Raw genomic sequence first — 21,817 nt, 5'->3', positions numbered from 1 at the left:
CACATCTGTTTCTGTAAAGAGAAATATCACACAAACACACATTTGGCCTTGTAAGCTCTCCTCTGTCATTTCTTAAAAAAAATTAAATAAAAAAAAAAGAGCACACAAATCCTGCCATGAACTGCAGATATGACAAAGCAAAACATTAGATGTTTAACTCTCAACACAGTCCAATGTTCCCCACTGCAACATTCTGCATCTGCACATCTGAAATTCAAGATTAATTAATATATACATGAGAAAATCAATCATTAGCATGTCCAGTCAGCTTCCTCAAAAAGCCAGCTACGATTCCTAGTTTCCCAGGAGCCCAGAGACAGTCTGCCAGAGCTTCAGTGGCAGAGGGGATGTACACAAGTTTGTACTACCATAGCCTAGTTCTGAGCACACATGAAAAGCAAATCAAAACAATCACCTTCCTAGTTATGCCGGATCTGCCTGGTTTTATTTCTTCAACTGATTCACAGTAAACCAAGCCCATCTATTTACAAGTCTGTATTACAGTTTTAGTCTCAGTGGCTCTGGATGACTACACTAACACTGAGAGTAAATAAAAATATAACACTACTGCCAAAGAACAGAGCCAGTGCATTATCAAAATAGAAAGATAATGGGTGAACAAGGGAAAAAGAACAGTAAATATTATTAATCTGATACCAGGCTGAAAGCCATTGCAAAAAAAAGAAACTAAACTGATATGAAGTAGTAAGGCATAATAAATCAACCACTCTAAACACTAAATATGTGCATATGTTTATCTTATTATTATCTTACTATTTTTAGCCAATCTTTTTCTTTCAGAAAATGTACAAGAGCAGCCTGTCTGATAACACTAGGATAAAGTTGTGAGAAAGATTTAAATTAGAGAACCGCTGCAAAAAATTCTCACTGCAGAGAGATTCAAAACAACTTTGCAGTGGAAAATGCAGATGGATCAGTATAGCTTTTCTCCACACATTCATTATGTCATTTTTGTTTACAGAATATGGAAAAATAAATTAACATGTAACAACTGCAATATCATAAAAAACATTGGCATGTTAGCTCTAAAACAGTTACCATTTTGCTTCACTAGCTTAAAAACACTTATTAGAAGTAAAGATAAACTTCACTTCTTGTAGTATGTTACTTAACTGTTCAGCTGCCACTAGCAAAGCAAAATTGAAGGCATCAAGCATTCACAGTTCCCTTAGCTTTCATTGTTCTCCTGATACAGTGGAAATTTATCATATCTTCCCTCAACTAGTTCTTGATCTTTAGAAATAATTGCTACAATAGGAATAATCCAGAGACGGATCCATGAAAGAGCTACTTCAGTCTTTGTGGAGAAAAGCACCCAAAAATAAAACTATCTATGACATGAAGAATTATAAAGAAGCCCTATTTTGAGAAAGTATCACATGCAAAAACTTTAACAGTTCTAGTTAAAGACTAAAGCTCCTACCTCAAATTAATTACAGGAAGAAAAAAAAAACCACCACAAAAACATACCTTCAGATTTAGCTTAGTTTCGGATTTGTTAACAAAAGTCTAAAAGTCCAAGATATAAAATATATATGCCGATTTTTTTATCCTAGAAAAGATCACAAAGCTTTACAAAGTTTCACTTGTAAAGTGAAACTATACTTTAAACCTTGCCAGTTGATAACTTTCTAAATACAAATGCAATAGAGTCAAGAACATCAAATCAGACACAAGATCTAATCTGTTTTCTTACAGGTTGAAAAAGCTAATCTGTAGCAAGATCATAGAAGTTTTTTATAAGATTATATTTTCAATCACATAGTAAAACAAAAAGATGTGTTGCTACATACTTCCTTTAGCTCTGCATGTTGTACAAAAAAAAAAAAATGAAAAACTCAAACCAAAAAACCAATGAACCAAAACCAATCAGACTAGCACAATTTAAAACAAACCCACAAAGTCATAGCTTTTAAGTCAGAAGTAAGCTTTGAACTCCACAGGCAGTTTTTAAAGTCATTAAAACTATTTAAATTCATATCTTAAATATCAGCCTACATTTCAAAACTTCTACTTTGTCAGTACAGCTCATTATTTGCAGCACTTTAATACTTGCAAAAGGCACGAACTTTGCAAGAAGAAGAGTACATACTCATATATAAGCTGAGTCTGTGTGTTTCTCCTACTTTTCCAGTGGTTTATCTCTCTTCTCACACCAGTTTTCTACTTGTGATCATTCAATTATCAAGTCTCATGAAAAACCTCAGTAGCAAAATGATAAAACACAAGCAACAGAATCTATCCAGGCTTTCTGGTCAATTTTCTGTGAGCATGCTTTACATCCTTCCCCTTCCTCCTCCCACTATAGGATCTAGTTGTATGGAATAGGCAAGATGCCCCAGCACTTCCTAGCTGTAGTATGCTTGCTCCAGTAAGATACAATCAGTTACCTTATAAAAAGCCAGACAAAGCTCATGCACTCACTTTCCTAAAACTGCTTCCAGAATCTCTTGGTTTTGTTGTGAAAGATTACCAAAATAACCAGTACAATCCATGCCACGACAAACAGCCATTAAAAAAAATAAAAATCTGCATGCCATCCTTATCCAGTCTTTCCTCCCCGCAGCAAGCTTTCACTACCAACTCAAAAAAGAACTTGCCCAGCATGCCAAAACTGAATTAGGTCTGTGCCACAAGCTGCCTTTATTGTTCCTAATGTTCCGAGTAGTTTCAGAAAACAGTAACAGAAAATTGACAAAGAAAGGATTCCCTTAGTTTCAATTCCATATAAGACATATACCTAGTTTTCTGTTTATTTCAGTCATAATCCTGCTCCGTTGACTTCAGTTTAATGCTGAATGTCTGAGATATGAATAGCGCAATAAGAGAAGGTGCATTTGCCAACCATAGATAGAGACTTCAGAGTATGCTAGATAATAAATAATGATGTTTTCAAAGAAGGTAATATAAAAATCAGACATAATAATTCAAGGAAATGTTGTTGAAACGACAAGAAAAATACTGCATCTACCAATTCAGGTCTCGGTCCATGGTCCCTTCATCACATGTGGAAGCTCTTGAGTGTCCTAGTTACAAGGGCTGGGACCAGTTTATCACTATGTGGGTATAACCAAAACTGTGTATTCTACACCCTCTATGTCATTTCTGATGGACTGTTAATAAATGGATTGTTTGCAGCAGCTGCCGAGGGCACACCTGACACCTCAGACTACAAGATGGGTGTTAAAAAACACTCCAAGACGGGAATGTTCCTTTGTCTTCATACCAATGACTCAGCTGTGATAACTCCCCTGGGGGGGGGGGGGCATTAACACCTTCACACCCAGCCTGAGGGGTCATCTCTACTAATGGGTCACAGTGAACTGGTGTAAGAGGCAGCTGCAACAACCTAGACCACCAAAGATTTCAAAAATATCCCATGACTCACAGAGTTAAATCACCCATTGTGAAACTCTATACCCTGGGGGAAGTACTGGACATTACCACTTGAACCTGAGCACATATAATCTTGGGGTTTTGAGATTTCAGGTCTCCTCAAATGCAGAGGAGAACCAGAACTTCAACAGGACTGTGACTGCCACTCTTGACAAGACTGTGACCATCATCCAGACCAACAGGTTTAGGTTTCCTTTTCCTTTTGCTTTGCAACCAGTGGGGCTATGTGGTGCTCTGCACAGGAGCTAACAAACACCATTCTGTTCTTGTTCCAGGGTGTTGGGTTATACATCTGTCCTTGTGGGTTAAAACAAGGGCTGTTTTCTCCATATCATTGCATTTATTGTAATCTTTTCAGTAAATTGTAACTCTGACTTGTAGCCTCTCTTGAGTTTGGTTCATTTCTCCTCTGGTTTACTTTTAAACCTGCATGCTGGGCTAAGAAAGTTACCTTGCCAACAAATTCCATTTGTTTTCTTCTGGGTTGTTTCTGCTTGCAATCATTTTGTACACAGACTACTGAAAGCAAAATTAAAACACAACAGATAGCTTATCCCATTGACTGTTTTGGGGGAAAGAGATGGGTTGAACTTCTTCACTTTCAGATGTTTGCATGTAGACAAAGTTTCTGAATAAAAGAAAAGAAACTGACTACAGCAAGCAAAAAATTTCCTTAACATGAACTTCTGCTTTTGATAAAGTCGAACACTAGTTAATATCTACCCAGGAAATATACAGAGATGATTTAGAGACCATTACTGAGGTCTAGGCTAGAATAAACTTAACACAAAAATGAATGACTACTCAATAACTGAATTCAGGTGGAGGATGTCGGATGTTTCTCGCTTGTGTGACAGGAATGACTATTAATGCATAGAACACCAGAAAAAAAGCTGTCTTTTCCAGTTTCCTCCAAAACCAGTTTGTAATAATCCAAATAGACCAATGCTTTTATTCTTACCTCAGCCTTTCTTCTTCTTTTTTACGAAGGCTGAAATCTCGCTGAACCACCTGGAGTACATGCTCTGCTTCTTCATCAGTCAAGCCAGAAAGATCCAGTTTTCTCCCCATTATATACTGTGTCCTGGATATGAATAACTATAAGGAATATCTGAAATCAGAGACAGAAAATAACAAAAGAAATTGAAAGCACTGCTATTTTTCATAAGAGTGTTGAGATCACAAGCACATCTGCCTAACAAAAGGAAAGTTGCTACCACAAACATCAGAAAATAATTGAATCTTTTTGGTTGGAAAAGATGTTCTGTGATCATCGAATCCAACCGTTAACCCAGCACTGCCAAATCCACCACTAAACCATGTCCCTAAGTGCCACATCTGCACATCTTTTAAATATCTCCAGGGATGGCAACTCAACCACTTCTTTAGGTAAGCTGTTCCAATGCCTGAGAAGCCTTTCAGTGAAGAAATTGCTCCTAATATCCAGTCTAAACCTCCCCAGTACAACTTGAAGGATTTGTTTCAGAATTATTTTTCAGGTTCCAGGCACTGAAAGCAATCAGCCCCAACTTAAACATAAACACAAAAGATAAATTATTTGGGATATTAAGAAATGTTGAGGGAAGATCTCAGCGTTGCTTGCAAAAAGACACATTTTTAACTAACTCAGGTGAAATCAGGTTTAGACATTTCTGAAGATTTTATGCCATGATTTTGCAAAATTACTTGCAGTGCAATCCCTGTGACTGTGTATGGACAGAGAACATACTCTCCTGTAACACTTAAAAATATTTATGCTACCAGCTACAAAATCAGGAATTAAAAAACTGTCAAAAAAAAGTAAGCATATGAATTTCAAATGCCTTTTTTGAGTAACTGGAAAGATTTAGATAGATTTAGATGCCACTATCACCACTGTATCATTACTTCCATATTTGGTGGAGAAAAAGTATAGTCAATATTAAGTCTGAACTGAAGGTACTAGAAAGTTTGAAATAGAGCTTGGTCCACTTAATTTCACTAATGAAATTCGTTCTAATTTATTTTTTCATGACTTTTAATAATTTAAACGAGTTCTAGTAAATTCAGCTCTCAGTACAGATTTTTGTAATTTGATGTATGTAATTATTTGGGTAATCATAAAGGTATCCATCTCCACATTGTGTTATGGTTGCAGAAACATCAGACAGTTTTTGCATCTCTGTTATGAGCTCCCAGAAATGTATATAATTATTATGAACATACTAAAATTCCTACACTGTACAAAAGAGGCAACTATTATTGCTTCTTTATCCATTATGAGTGTCAAGTGAATGAGGCTATGTAAGCATATAAGCTGGTTCTGGCTCAAAAAAACCACCTCTAAGCAACACTGCTATAGCATACAATTAAGTGCTTCAAACATTATAGCAATTAGAAGCATTTGGGTAAAAAAATCAGCTTTATTTTCTAAACATAACTCATTTGCTACTCAGATAATTATGTGGGATGTGGTTGGTTGAGCTTTATTTGTTTTTGGTTTTTTTTTTTAGTTTGGGGGGGGGTGGGTTTAACACAATTTCTACCTTCCTACAATCACCTGATTACAAACAAGAAAAAAACAACCACATGGAAGGAGGGTACTGCTTATTTTTTCTATTTTGGTTAGGCTGACCATGAAGTTTAGAATAAACTCTTCATTCAAGAAAACATTTCAACAAAACCAAGCAGGCAGGATAGAAGCTTAGGTGAAATCAAGATGCAAGACCCCTCCAACGAGACACATGCTCACAATACAGCTAAAAAAAAGTCACAGTATTCTGGCTTGACTCTGGATCTACTAAAGAAGCTGACAATGAGTTAATAAAGGCTATAAAAAGGTATTTCTAAGCAAAATTTCCCTGATTTGTGTAGAAAAAAAAAGTGCCACAGAAACAAAGGACTTTATGTAATCTTCACTAATCTTGCTTGCAAGACCAGGAATATATGTTAAAATTAAAGGTTGGCTAAAACACAGTGAGGAACAACTGGCAGGATTTTTTTCCATGCCACACACATGCACAAATCTTCATGAAATTTTCACCAGAATGGTAAGATATTCCCCTTTCATCTACAGTCCTTGTACCAAAGCCTCACTGAGCACTGTCAAGCATAAAAAAAGGTGAGGTAGGGCTTGCTGAGGTTACGCATACATGTTGCGGCTCAAAGACAGGACACGAAGCGCCCTGGGACATATCCTTCCCTTCAGGCTTTGGGATGGCTGCTGAGCTCTTCCCATGCAAAGCACTTGAGTGCAAAGGTGCCTCTGACTTTCTAAGAGGATGGAATGGCTTTACTACAGGAAAGCCACATTCATGGGGAAGTAAGCAGGACTTTTCCAATTAAATTTTTTTCGCACACATACGCTTTAGGGGAAAACACAGAATACATGCTAGAAGGAAATAAACCTTTTTTAAGCAATCGCTGGAGCCAGTAGAGACACCTTTGTGGTAGGGCTGCAGTTTTCTGAGACACAGGATGATGAAGACATCAAAGATGCAATTCCAGTTATCTTGAGCATCAAGTTAACAACTGTAATTATTGTCATAATAAGTTCTCCCTTCAGGTCTTCATCAAAATATTTTTGGAAACAGTGTAAAAATGAATACTCTTTTTTCACACATACAAACTGGTTCATCAGTAAAGAAAATTATCTCTTTTATACAGCTACCATTGTTGATTGTGAGCATGTATTAAAAGGGGCAAATTTACCTCTAAATTTGGGAGTAAGTGGGCAGCCCCACCACCTCTGATTTTTTGGGGTTGGCAAAGACTTAATCTCAAGTATAGATATGCTTTAAAATCACAAGCAACTTTAACTTTTGATTTTCATGTGGTTTATTTCCCTATAAGACTCTCAGTCTGCATTCCAATATTACGTTTATCTGTAAGAAACTAGTGTGTTTTTTCCCAAGAAATAATTTTTCATCACATTACTAAATCACCTCTGATCTGGGAGTATCACAGCAGTTCATAAATATTTATAAACAACTCTCAAGTGTCCTTTTTTGAGTAGATCCGGATTATGTATTTTGGAAATACACAATGGGAAATTCTCTAGAGGAAATGTTACACTTAGGAAAAAAAAAAAAAAAGACAACAAAATAACTTCTCAGCCTAAAATAACTTCTGGCCTCAATTAAAATAACTTACGTGAGGCTGTTCAAATGTTTGCTTTCATGAGTAATTCTTTGTTAAATCTCAAACTGAATAAAAAAAATCTAAGCTCTCACAGACTTTACAAGGAATAGTATCATTCCCTAGAAAACTTTTCCTCAACAAATTAAAACACTATAACAGAAAAGCCTAGTCTTACAAGACATGATTGGATATTGTTTGAGTAATATTCTAATCTTAATATTTCTTACAGTCTATTTTAAAATCTAATTAAAACTTCCACATTGAAAACATTTCTTGAATTTAACCTTAAAACCGAAATCAAACCCCAACAAAAGTTTTTCAAGAACTGCGAGAAATGTTTCTGAATTTTAAAATGGACAAGGGATCACCAGGAGAAATGAGGGTGAGTCGTGTATTTCTTCATCATTCATATGACAGCTAAGCTGTTTGGACTTGGAGTCTCAGCAGATGACTAGCATTACTGGGAGGGAGGGTAGAAAGCCCAGAAACTTTTTTTTCTTTTTAAGTGCCAACTAATATTTAAAACAGATTGTCTGCATGACAAAGAGCCACATTATAAAGTTAATTATGCAAGTGGTCACACTGAGTACTATACAAGACAGACTTTATGCTGTAGCAAAGAAATCAGCACTAGTGAGGCTGCACCTGGAGCGCTGTGTCCAGTTTGGGCTTCCCCAGCACAAGAAAGATGCAGACTCACTGGAGTAAGTCCAGCTTAAGGCCACAATGATGGTTAAGGGACTGAAGCATTTTTCACAGGTGGTGATGCTCGGCACACTAGGACTGCTCAGCCTCAAGAAGGCTCCAGGGGGCTGTACAGTGTGTATCTGGAAGAGACCCCTCCAATACACTCGAACTGCAAACAAGAATGTCCTACACTTCTTTCCATTTCTGAGCATTTTTAATCAAGATTTCAGCTGTTTCCACAACACAGTATAATTTCTGCTTTAAAATGCTGCTTATGTGCATTCATGAAATGTGATACCTGAGGAACCAAGACCACAAACTCCTTCAACCCAGCTATTTGCATTTGAAATATTTAATACAGAATACCTTTCTCCCGCACGCTCCCAGCTTTAGAGTCACCAAACTTTTCACCAGAGTTTTTCTACTCTGCTTTGCTACTCTGCCACTTCTAGATTTTTCCAGGTAGAAAATTAAGAAGAAATCTGCTAGTAACTATGTCTTTGCTTCTGTCACTTACAATCTCATCTTTACTTCCTTCAGTAGTCAGTCAGGACCTGAATGACACTATTCAATCTGTCTTGTCATTACTTGCAGAATTCTTTTAGTACTAAAATAAATTCTTTGTATAGTCTTACTGGTGAATGTTTTTCCCTTTGAAATCATAAAACAAGATAACCACCTTTCTAAGTCAAAAAGGAAGACAAACACTTTGTCCAAAACACAGGCTCTTTCACCATACCTCATATTTTAAAACATTTATTGAATGTCCAAAAGAAGTGACCACATTGCCAGCACAAGGTAATTATGGTAATTTTTTAAATGTAAATGCCACAATATTTAGCATATAAATTACATAATGTTGCACATTTCATTTGATGACAAAAATAAGATCTATCTGAATGTTTAAAGTGCTTTGATTTATGTAAACACACTTGAACAAAACAAACCTTAGCAAAAAAAACATTTGAAGAACATTACTGTCCAAGGTAATTTCTACTACAGCTAGCAGCACATCATTAAATCTAAAATGAGGCATAATTAACACTGACGACAAGTTTCTTAATCTTTTTTAAACTGTCTTAATCTTTTTTAAAACAAGAACGTCTAGAAGCTGCAGTAAACAAGACTTTTCACTGGAAAATACTTTTCACTGGAAATGAACAAACGTCCCAAAATAACGATATACTTACTCACCAGAAATACAAAGCCACCTCTTCAGTTGAAAAATTAGGTACAGCCCAACAGACTTCAACATGGCAACTCGTATCTGGTGTGTCACATTTTAAATGAGATGTAAGATAAGGATCTCAAAGAGGATGTTATTCTTTGTAGCCACACTGATTTTAACTGAGTTTTACTGCATATATTTCCTGGTCTATAACCAAAGCAAAAAAAATTATCTTCCTTTCAGACTTGTACTAATTTTATGTGAGATTTGTAAGTAGCAAAGGAAACAACTTGCAAGTTCCTGAGCAAAGTTACGTTTGTTTCACTGGGGAGTGTAAGGGGTACAGCAGCAGGTTTTAAAAGAAAACATGAGGTTCATTGAGTTCCTTTTGGGAGAAATGTTCCTTATTAATGCAAGTTATTACAATAATTGTATGTACTTTTGTCTAAAAGAGTGCTGGGACATACTATAATGGGGGAAATCATAAACCTTAAAGGTCAAAGGTTAGTACTGCATGGCTTTAAATTTTAATCTATTTAGGAAATAGGAGTTTCACACTCTTTTTGCTTCTATACTTTACGTTATTTTAAGTACTGAATATGAAATAACAGAACGTCCAGGTGATAGCTGGGATAGAGATCATTTTCTTCTTGGTAGCTGGTACAGCGCTGTGGGGTTAAACCATGACACAGAAGTAAAAAAACTCACTTAAGTCTCATTTTATTCAAGAAAGAATGGCATCTCTCATCTAAGGATGGCACTCTCCCAAAGGCAGAACACAGCATATAAAACTGTTTCTAAAAAAAACAGAAGCTATTTTATTTAAATAGCAAAAAAAGAAAAAATATTTTTAGAAAAGACTAAAAATGACACTGTAGGACTTAATTTCTGTCATCTACTTTTGACAGATTGAAGAAAAGTCATTTAAAAAGAGAATCTGAATAATAAATCATGACCATTTTATACTTAGGTATCAGGCTGATACACAAGTATTAAACCCACTGGGAATACAAAATGTGATACAAAAGCCACATTGACCAGAAAAGTCTTCTCACTGGTAAAACTGAACTAGATGAAAGGCTTATCCAGAATTTGGCCCTACAGCTGCTAGAGATCACAGGTTATCTGCCATATAATATTAGCACATATTTCACTGCAATTGGATTTCTAGTTACTGTATATTCTCATTCTACTTCAGTCTCATCTTCCATTGTTTATGCCGAATTTAGGCAAATCATGTTCAGCTCTATTTTCTCTATTTAGTAGCAACTGTCTTATTGAAGAATGCATAGTCAAGATGATGTGTCTGACAGTATTCTGACTGTGTGAGACGGACTATCACTCTTCCAGAAATGAAGAAGACAGCTTGGAAAAAAAGACAAAACTGGAGTGGTAATACGCTGACACACAATTCTATCTTGGATGATTTCCCTCTTTTCCATGTGTCTTCAATCTAAAGCATGAAATGCAGCTCATTACTGTAACGGACTGTCAACCAACCCCAAGGTGAACCATCACAGGTCAGTTAGAAAGCCAGCATGTGCACTCAGGGAACGCAACTGATCCCAAAATGCCCAACGCAATGAGAAATTTGCACATCCATAAGCACGAGACTGCAAGGGCTTCACTTTGGATGTCCAACTTGCAAAGTGGGGCTCGGAGCTTAATGGTCTGTACCCAGACATTCCATACAGAGAAAACAGCAGCCACTGAACAGAGTTATGTCCCTTCTTCCACCTTCCTGTCAAAACTCAAACCAGAACACACCTGGCAAATCAGTTTTCACACTGTACTTTCTAAGCTTGAGCCAGCATGAAGAGAATACTAAACAAAAAGCTCACTTGTATTCCTACCTCTCTCCTCAGCATTAGATCAAGAGTGAGGACTGCAAAAATAGATTCACCTGTGTTGCATTACACACGCCACAAACTTCTCCTGAGACACCTGTCAGTCCCAGCATTTCACAATCAATGGCCCTCAAATGAGGCTCACAGATCGAAAGGACATGAAAGAAACAGTGAATCCTTCTTTGTTCCTTCAAAGAATTGATACGCTTCTATCTCATCTTAAAAGGCAGGCCAAGAAGTGAGCACTCGCTTTACCTGTGGAAATACATGTAAATACCAGTCTAATACATGCACTCAAAAAAAAGACTCGGTTCAATGCCATGTTTAGCCTGGGAAGGCTCAAATACTTATCTCCCTCCTTATGGAAGAGTATGTAAAAGAACACAACTCAGGATATTAACTTGTTCATCAATGACTGGGATGAAGGGGCAGACGCCTCCTCAGCAAGCTGATAACACAAATCCGGAGGAGTGGCCGGTACCCCAGTGTGCTGTGCAGCCCTACAGAAGGACCTCGACAGGTTGGAGCAATGGGCAGAGAAGAAATGTCTGAAGCACAACAAAGGCAAATACAGGGGCCTGCACCTGGAGTATAATAATAACCCCTTGCACCAGTACAGGCTGAGGGCCGACCTTCTGGAAAGCAACTCTGCAGAGAAGGACCTGGGGGTCCTGGTGGACAACAAGCTGTCCATGAGCCAGCAGTGCTCTTGTGGCAAAGAAGGACAATGGCATCCCGGGGTGTATTAGGAAGAGTGAGGCCAGCAGGTCGAGGGAGGTGATCCTGTCCCTCTACTCAGCCCTAGTGAGGCCACATCTCACTACTCATCTTGTGACTCCTCAGTACAAGAGAGACATAGAGCACCTGGGGTTGGTCCAATGCAGGGCTAAAGATGATTAGCAGACTGAGCATCTCTTTTATGAGAATAGACTGGAAGAGTTAGGCCTGCTCAGCCTCAAGAAGAGATGACTGAGAGGGGATCTTATCAATGTCTGTAAGTATCTGAAGGGAGGGTGTCAAGAGGATGGATCCAGGCTCTTCTCGATGATGCCAAGCAATAGGATGAGAGAAAACGGGCAGAAACTGATGCACAGGAAATTCCACTTGTATATGAGGTAGAACTTCTTCAGTGTGCAGGTGACCATGCCCTGGAAAAGGCTACCCAGAGAGGTTGTGGAGTCTTCCTCACTGGAGATACTCAAGAACCATTTCTGTGCAATGTGCTCTAGGATCTGTAGGATCCTAGACCATCTGCAGGATCTGTAGGACCATCCTACAGATAGAATTCAACAAACTAACCAAGAAAATATAGGTTCATTAAGATAAGTTTTTCAACTTCTAGATGCCAAAGCATCACTATTGGGTAAAGCAGTGGAAAGGCTTCTCATCTGATTTATTCATACCTTTAATCTAGAGAAGAAAACATCGAGAGGGAAGGTGACGCTTTTGTAAAAGCTTAAACAACTCTGGAAGCACTAAACAATTTACATCTGCATTTAATTTTGCATCTCAATAATACAGGCAAAAAGATTATGACAAATTAAGAATCTCAAAGCTTGAAGGCCATATTGTGATTAATCCATGCAAACTACAAAAGTAAACATTAAAGTGTGGATTGCTTGACTGCTACAAAACATCCATAATATAAAATCCAACCAATATGCAAATACACCACAGGCATACTTAAAATATTCTACACAATGAAATAAATTTTTTTCCCCACAACATATGATATCCTGTATCCCTCTTACAAAATATCACTCATGAGGATATCCTAAAGTTTGATCAAAAAACTAATCTTTGACTGAGAGGATACTCCTGCAGGACTAGAATAAAGACAAAAATTCTATTTTTAGAGATAAGAAAATGCTTCCAGCAGCAGTTGCCACGATGAGGCAGTATTCTCCAGTGCTGCCAGATGTGAAAACAAATTTAATACAGTAAATCACTGCTAATTCAAACCACTGACAGGAATCCCTGCTGCAAATTACTGAATTTTACATATTAGCAAGTAAACGAACAAAATAAAAACCAAGAATAATTTCATAAGACTGTGCCTTCCACATTCACTGTGACACCTACAAAGTGTTTATAACCCTGAATTATGCTTGAAGAAGCATGAATCATAAGAGGTACAACAATAAAGAAAATCTGTGAAGCCACATGTCCCATTTCACTGAGACAGTGATGAGCTGTAGTTGGTGGACACACAATTTATGCCCCATGCACTGAAAAAAGGTTTCAGTAGCAGGTCATCTTTGATTTGTTTAGATAACCATTTGCCAAGTGACAATAAGCAAGAGTAAAATAGAGCCAGAGCTGTATGAAAAACCAAACTAGGAGCTAGATTAGTCTGTCAGGTGGGGGAGTTATTGCATTCCTTTGTTGACACTGGAACCTACTCCACACTGTGCTTAGAAGAGTGGGTTTGACTAAGTTTTTTATGTTGACACTGCACAACATGGAGATAACCTGAGCCTGGACCAACAAACGCAAACCTGAAGTTCTAGATCCCAAGTCTATACAAACAAAGAATGTTTATATTCAAGTATAAGACACTGTCAGGCCTTTTCTGGAGTTCAAAGGCCAACTTCACTGTCAGGTTTTGACTGCTGGTTCACTTATATTTGAATCCAAACTGGAGCAGCCTCATAGCTCCTTTTGTTTAAACTATAGAACCAAAACAGTTCATGCTCTTATAGGTTTAGGGAACCATCCAGCCAGCACAGACAGCTTTTTGAGTCCCACATAACATATTATTTGAACAACATAAACCAGTTAAGCCATCACCTTTAGGAACTAACTAAGGCGCCTCACTTAATCACATGCGGAACCTAAGACCACAGTACTTCCGTTGATTTGCCTCTTTCTGACCTGTGATACTACCTTGAAGCAGGAATACAAAGCCTCATCATTAAACATTAGAAAAGAACTGTGAGAGGTAGAATAATCAGGTTTATTCTCCTCTAGAGGTGAACTGGTTTCTTCTCATTTGGGACTCAACCCATGGCATTTGTGCTTACAGTGATTAACATATGGACAATTTTTGGCACTGCCTTTTAGATCAAGACCAGCTGAGACTCTGAAAAACAACATCACCAGAATATACCTTTTTGAGTCCTCCCCAAAGCTCTTTCAATTGTTTTTAAAACCCGATGTTGCTCCAATTCACGCACTATGATTTAACTTAAATCCAAGTCACGGTCTGTCAAACAAATGTCAAAGCACTTATGACAGCTAGATGCGAGCATTGAGATAACTTCCAGAAAGGTACACCAAGCACTCCTGGGGATGATCACTAAGGGGCAGAAGGATCAGTACTTTTAAGGGGAAAAAAAGGAATCAATCTCTTGCAAGATAAACAATGGTTAGAAAAATAGGTACACTCTGCAACTTGAGGTTTTTCACGTCAGCGTTAGCTGCATCTCAGTCAACAGCACTTAAATCGTACACTGAACATCCATGCCATAGCAACTAATGATAACAGCACAAACCAGCACTTTCCTTTTTGGATTACCCTGGGACACAACATCCTGTTCACACAGCTCAAAAAGGACAGAAGAAAACATCATTAAAACCCATTTCAGTATCAGAAGTAATGCTCAATAAGCAAAGAAGCTCTTGTGTTAGTTTCAGAAGAGACAAAACTCATCACAAGAGCAGAAAAGTTTATTCCATGAGTTATAAATATATTTTGCTTTTTTTCCTTTCAAGAAGGAAAACAACAGATTATGTACTGCCTTCCTCAAAGAACAGAAAGTTGTTTTACAACAGCAAAGCCACATATTTTTCTGCATGGAGATAGGTGGAGGGTGCTGGGGAAGGGCTTCTTTTGTTATTTAAAAACCCCAAAAATTTCAAGCTGTTGCGTGGCTTCAAGACTCATTAAAGCCAGTGAGAATGCCATGAACTTTAACAGCCTTTGAAAGAGGCTCTGCACTTCATATTACTATCACAAGAGACTACATCTCATTTTCTACACTAAATTACCTCAGCATCCTTTAAACAGACTTAATCCAGAAACTATGGGTGCACTAAGTCACTGATCCATTTAATTCTTCTCCATCAATAAATAGCATATGTTGCTGTCCAGAAGGAGATTCTTGAAACTACTGCACAGTAGAACTTGAGCTTGGGTCTTCAGCAGGAGGAAAGGCTAGAGTTTCCTCCCTGCCTGTTAGCCAGCACCAGCAAAACTCAAGAAGACTGCTTAATTGACTACTGTGAGTCAACTGGAGACAATACCATTGAAAGCGTCTCATCTTCAAGACTAACCTCTGCAGTAGTTAGCTCCACTTCAATAAGTGATGTTTTATTTGGAACTATACTTTGCCTTGAAGAATGTAAAATTCATTTCCTTTGGTAATGGTTTATATCTTAAAACAACCAGTAGATAGTAATAACTCCAATAATCTGGATACCAAACCCCAATATTAGTTTTTCCTTTTATGATCATCAATTGATCATAAGGTAAATGAAGTATATAGGTAATAAAATGTAGCAAGAGATCTTGTTTCCTTTACCCAGCTCAGGAACTAATGGGTCAGTAAAAAAAATGAAAGACAAGGGGTTTTCTTAGTATAACATTATTAAAAAGAAAAATAAAATTGCTGTGCTGTTAAAATTTAATGCATATTGGCCTGGAAATTTGTCATGTTCCTACTCCCAGAATAGTATCCCTAAGATCTAAAAATCTGTCATTATTGCAATAATGCTGATATTAACTTTTGACCAGTCAAGCAACTGCAGTCTTTATACCCTCTTCATCTAGGATAAAGCTGCTAGGTGATTTACTAAACTGCTTTCCACTACAGTGTGTTTTATTAATTAATTTGCAGGACATCAAATGTCAAATATGATATTTACTGAAAATGAAGTTTTAAAAAAAATGCAGCATGGCATTTTTCTGTAAGATTATTAAAAAATAAAAAAGGATAACATGTTTCAATTGAAAGTTAAATAGTGAGCACATCTTGCTAGCAAGCACAATCACTAGTCTTCCATACAAACAACAGATCTTACTAGTGTGCCAAGTTCCTCTTGGGTTTCTGTAAATTCACATAAATTTTGGATATAGGCACCTTTGACCAATCTCACAAAGACATACACAATACTAGACTATATCTTGAAATCTTAACAAATTACACTGTATTTAGACCTTCTGCAAAATTTCCTGGTTATGTCATAGACAAAGGCCAAGTTTCTTTGGTAATCTGAGCAACGGTATTACATGCTTCACTTCACACTGAAATATAGCAGTCATCTTCCTCTTCCCTTAAGCCCAAAAATCTTCTTTTGAAAGTAAGCCGCTATAAATCTCTTGATATAAGAAACTCAGGGCTGGTTTATTCTCTGACTGTCAGTGGTTCACAGGTAAACCAGAGGCCTTTATTATCTCTAAGAATCTATATAGAAAATAACTTACCTGGATCCAAAAAGGAAGGTAAATAAAGTATTCCACAGGAAGGCAGCATTAGTCCACTCAAATTAATGGGTTTTCTCAAAGAGAAAAGGTGTCCCTACAGCTTTCATGGAACTGTATTCAACTAGTTTCTGTCGACTTGTCCAGCTTTCCAAGGGCAAGTTAAGGTGGTTTATGCTGCCAAACAGCAGTTTCCAGTCTTATAACAATAGGGTATGTTAATGTTGGTAGCTATACAAAGGAGTCACTTTTCCATACAGTTGTACTGTTTATGAACAAGAGTGCATTTGGTATATACAGCTTTTCTTCAGCATCACCCATGCATACTTGGGGATTTTTTTTTCTTGTTTAAGTACAAGGCCTTCAAGCATTCTGTTTACTGCAAGTATCAAGTGAAAAAGGTGAATTACTACTGTGTTCATACCACTGTGTTCATAGGGTACACCCTATGTAGTGCACTCAGATGTATTCATCAGGTTAGTGTGGAAGCAAGAAACCAGTTCAGGAAAATGGAAGTTTTAGCTTAGTTTTCTTGATCCTGTTTTTTTCTGGATTCAGACAGTACTGGTTCAGATGAAGAAAAAAAAGGACAATATTGTGTCATTTGAATCATCAGCAGGTCCAGGAGGCAAATCCTGTCACAGGGGGCAGTGCTCTAAGTATATCTTGCCCCAGTAGGGGCTACTAGAGTGGAATTGACTTCTGTGAGTTCTCCCTATTGGCAATTAATGTATCACAGCAACTGAAAACGCTACTTCCCTGTTTCTAACTGCTCAATGCACTATACTAAGTTATCTGACAAACTCCACAGGAAGGTTACAGAATTGCCTTGTACATTTTTAGACACTTGGGCATAATGCATCAGTAAATATGTTCTCATACAATCCGGTACCTGAGTAATGATGGGTAAGACAGTAGCCTGAGGGTTTACATACAAGATACATCACCTTCTGCTTTTTACACAGCTCTATTCACTTTCTAGAGGTAGAATTAAGCATCAAATACTACTGTTTGACATTTAACTGCAGGGACTGAGTCAGTGGTCTCAATGCAGTTCATGGGTAACAGCTATTACCATTAATAAGAAAACATAAAAACCTGTCCAGCCTAATGACAGGTCCCTCAAGATGAGAAAAAATGTCTGGTAATGTGAGAACCAAACTAACTATCCCTCTGTTCTCTCTCTCCAGCCTTCCAGAAAAGGGTTATCAGAGGAATGAGCAAAAGCCTTTATTCCCAAAATCCTTGCTGTGCCTATTCTAAGAAACTCTAGCCTCCATAGCAAGACAGCTACTCACATTTTCAGAAATGCAAGAAACAGTAAAATGGTAGATATAAGGCAAAACCCATAATTTGTCAAAACCAGATTGTAAATACAGTTAATGTCCCTGCAAACACGCTTGAGGAGGGATGCACATGCACTCTAAGGCATTTTGTGATCTAATTTGGTTACACTTGCCTGAAACATAACACAAATCCCAGCACAACACAGGCTCCTACTTAATTAGATTCCCTAAGAAAAGTCAGTCCGAGCCATATGGTATTTTCCTCAGCAGTTACGATAAACTGACCTTGATACTAGAAAATGCACACTGCTTCTGTCTGAGGCATAAATTACAAGCGCAGAGTGGCGGGATGCTCCCGAGGAACGGGGGCAGCGACAGTGCCACGCCGAAATCCTCCCCGGGCTCGCGGGGAAGTTGATCAAGAGTAAAACACTTCAATGATAACGATGATGATGATGCACTGCAGTGACAGCGCTCGAACAGCCACGCGGTCAGCAGAACGCCGCGAACATCTGTCCGGTAATTAAAAGCATGCCTAATGCCGCGCTGCCGCGGAGGAGCAGCCCGCCTCGCCCCCGAACGCCGCGGAGGGTGGCGGCCCCCGGGCCACCAGCGGGACCCGGCCCCGTCTGACCCCTCACCAGCGGGACGAGGGGACCCGCCGCGGGCTCTGCAGCGCCGGCCGCCCCCCGACGGGGCTCTGCGGCCCCACGGCTACGGCCCTGCCGCAGGCCAACCCACGGCGCCGCGGGGTCGCAGAGGGTGAACCCGAACCCCAGCCCCAGCCCCAGCCCCAGCCCCGGCCCCGGCCCGCGGCGGCCGCGCCCCCGGCCGTACTCACCCTCGGCCAAGTGCGAGGGCTGCACCGCAATGGCAGGCGGACAGCGAGTGCCCCGCGCTCGGGGCACGGGCAGAGCCACCAGCGGCGGCTGCGCCCTGTCGCTCATGCACGGCGGGGTCTGCGGCCGCCCCGCGCCCGCCCCCGGCCGCCACCTGCGCGGAGCCGCCGGGCACAGGTGCCCCGCTCCCGCCCGCACCGCCCGGCGCAAGGCGAGAGCCCGCAGCCGCCGTCTCCTCCTCCTCCTTCTTCTTCTTCTCCTCCTCCTGCTGCCGCCGCCGCCGCTGCCGCCGCCTCCAGCCCTCCCCGCTCCGCCGGACGCGCCACCGAGTGCTGCTGCGGTGCCGGCGGCAGCAGCTCCCGCCGCGCACCGGCACCTGCCCGGGCGTTGCCGCCAATCGGCGGGAAGGGGATGGGCGGAGGGCGGGAGGCGGTGCGCCCGGCAAGGGCGGGGGGAGTTGCGCGCCCCTCCTCGTTCCCCGCGCCTCAGCGCACATCCCTAAAGCTGCGCCCCAGACCTGCAGGGACCGCGCTCCCGCCGCCCCCGGTGTGTGCCCCGGGGCTGCCCGCCGCTGTCACACCCCTGGTCGGGGGGCACACCAAAGCCCCAGCTGGCCACGCGAAGCAGGGAGAGGCACAGGTGCTGCCAGGCGGTGCCTGTCTGGGCCCGGCCGTGGTGCGGGCCGTGCGTGGCGGAGTCTAGCAAAGAGAAGGAGAGGCCGGTTGTTAGGAACGGGCGAGAATTCCATGTATATGGATGCGGCGCACCGGGCAGTCATAATGCGGCCTGGTCAGTCGTTCAGCTCATCAGTGAGTCACCGCTGTAACGTGGCCGCGCTTTTTAATGTCCTGAATCACTGCAGATTGTACTGTATCAGGCTAATTACTTTCCCCCGGTGTTATTTTCCATCCCCGGTTTGGTTTTTTTCTTCATGCTTGCTTAACTTCATTTTAAAATAGCTCCAGCTGTTCGCTGCAAGGTACAGGTTTATTTGATCTCAGCTGAAGTGCTCTGTCAAGACAGATGCATTCAATAAATCTTGGCAGGTTTTCAAGGAAAATATTTTCTAGGAGAGTATTTTTGTTTACATTAATTTCACAGTATTACAAATAGACTCCTTTAGCAAACGTTTACTTTTATGCTAACCTACACTTGTCTGTGTAGTAAAATGGGTGTCACACTGTGAGGCAGAGATCACATTCATTTCAAATGTGTATGCAAAAAAAAACCCAAACAAAAACAACTTTAGGGAGTACTCGGCATCAGACATTATTTTGTATTTCCCAAACACACCTATAGGTAAGTACACGTCTGAGTGTTTTCCAAACAGATGAAACTTACTACTCCTTTAAATAAAACCAAGAAAAAGAACCAGTCATTTTCAGCAGTAACATTTTTCAAGAGCAGCATGACACGGCAACAAATCGAGGACTGACTTAAACAAAAGGTCACCCATTGCCTGTATTAGAAGAGTAATCAATAACACACACTGAGCATTTTTAATAATTGAAAAAATATTTGTATAGAAATCCCTCTCCAATCTTACAGTTCCAGCTGAAACACTGAAAGAGTAATGTTTAAAAGTCAGTCATCAATACCAATTAACTATAATGCTGAGGACTATACAACCATGAGATCAAACAGGTGAAGTTGTCTGACCCCTCACTTTCAAGCTACTAAGCTAATATTGAGTTCAAAAGTAATGTTTCGCCTTTGCCTCAACAGCGTGCAATTAGATACATAGAGAGTTTACTCCTTTCTCTGTAATATTTCACATTCTTATCCACTGGAGGTAAAGCATTGAACTAGAGGCTCTTCCGTCCCACGCCAGTACAGTAATCAATATATTTTTACATGTTTACATGCTTTTACTGCATATAATCCAGGAGGAAGGTGTTAATTTGTGGCACAGCTAAACCAGCCAATAACTTACAGATTGCAACTGAGAGAGAGAAAAGAGAACAAAGCATAAGTGCAGCAATATTGTAATGGCCTTATGGATAGTGTGCTGGACTTCTCTACTTGAGTGCATCCTCCCTAGTTGTTGAATGCCTTATTTGTCTTCATATAGAGGTTTGGGTGTCTCACTTGGAAATAAATAAACTTCTCTTTGCATCCATAGCAAGTATTTTTTGATGGATGCCGTTTGCACATTTGCAGTAAAAAAAAAAAAAAAAAAAAAAAAAAGGAAAAAAAACCCCCATAACTAATATCTCTTTTTCAGGGATAGATGGGAAAACTGAGATATGCCAGGCTTTCTCTGGAATCATATGAGACACAGCCACTGAATAATTAAAATAAGTATCTAAATGAGCATGCAGAATAAACAGAAGTCTAAGGAAGGGAAACTATTCAGCCGAAGACAAGTCCCAAGTGGTAGCATGGAAGTTTTTACCCCATGAGCAATACATGCCCAAGCACCTTCCCAGTGCCTACGATTGCAGAGAGGAGCAGGGCACTGAGAGGTGCAAGGGATAGTGGCAAGACTGAGCAGCCATGAGGGAAAGGGGAACGCCCTATATGTTTGTGTCCTATCCTGTGGCTCTGAAATTCCCAGTTCCCATTAAGTTCACAACAGTTAGGTTAAACTGCAGGCCATGCAATCTTTCAATGATAATAACCTCAGTATGGAGAGAAGCAAAAAAGAAGTCAGACCCATGGTATGCATCTATAGTAACAGCAACCGTGTTGCCATATAGTGCTAAATAAGCAGTAGCATGGAAAAAAAATCTTGTAAAAAAAATAGATGGCAGATCTAGTAATAGTGGGGTGCAGGACAAGAAAATATGTGTTTTCTTGCTGGTGAGTGTGTCTTGTCACAATGTAGTCTTTTTCCATAAAGAAAAAAGTCAGCCAAAGGTAGACTGAAATAAGGAGGCTCAGCACTGAATCCACTGATGCCATAAGCTATATGAGGCTATGGGGCTGCAATGGCCAACAGGTGACTCTTCAGCCTGTCCCCAAACATTCTGTGTAACGAGCTGGCTGCATTTGTGTAAGGAGCTATGGGCAGGCTGACTCCAAGATCTGTG

The 21,817-nt window shown here is 39.9% G+C and overlaps 1 protein-coding gene across 1 annotated transcript in view; it reads right to left on the bottom strand.

The window, feature by feature from the left end:
• MYRIP (myosin VIIA and Rab interacting protein) overlaps nt 1-18,902 on the bottom strand; it is a 214,000-nt gene extending 195,098 nt beyond the window's left edge. Inside the window, exons 1-2 of the mRNA XM_017837242.1 lie at nt 18,788-18,902; nt 4,379-4,528 (exon numbers count right to left, since the gene is read on the bottom strand). Of these exons, the coding sequence (XP_017692731.1) occupies nt 4,379-4,488 (110 nt within the window). The 5' untranslated portion in view covers nt 4,489-4,528; nt 18,788-18,902. The remainder of the gene's footprint in view (nt 1-4,378; nt 4,529-18,787) is intronic.
• Between the last annotated feature and the right edge of the window lie 2,915 nt (nt 18,903-21,817).

The sequence above is a fragment of the Lepidothrix coronata genome, unplaced genomic scaffold, assembly GCF_001604755.1.
Source record: "Lepidothrix coronata isolate B3197 unplaced genomic scaffold, Lepidothrix_coronata-1.0 Scaffold297, whole genome shotgun sequence".
NCBI classification, from domain to species: domain Eukaryota; kingdom Metazoa; phylum Chordata; class Aves; order Passeriformes; family Pipridae; genus Lepidothrix; species Lepidothrix coronata.
This window is presented reverse-complemented; position numbering and strand designations above follow the sequence as displayed.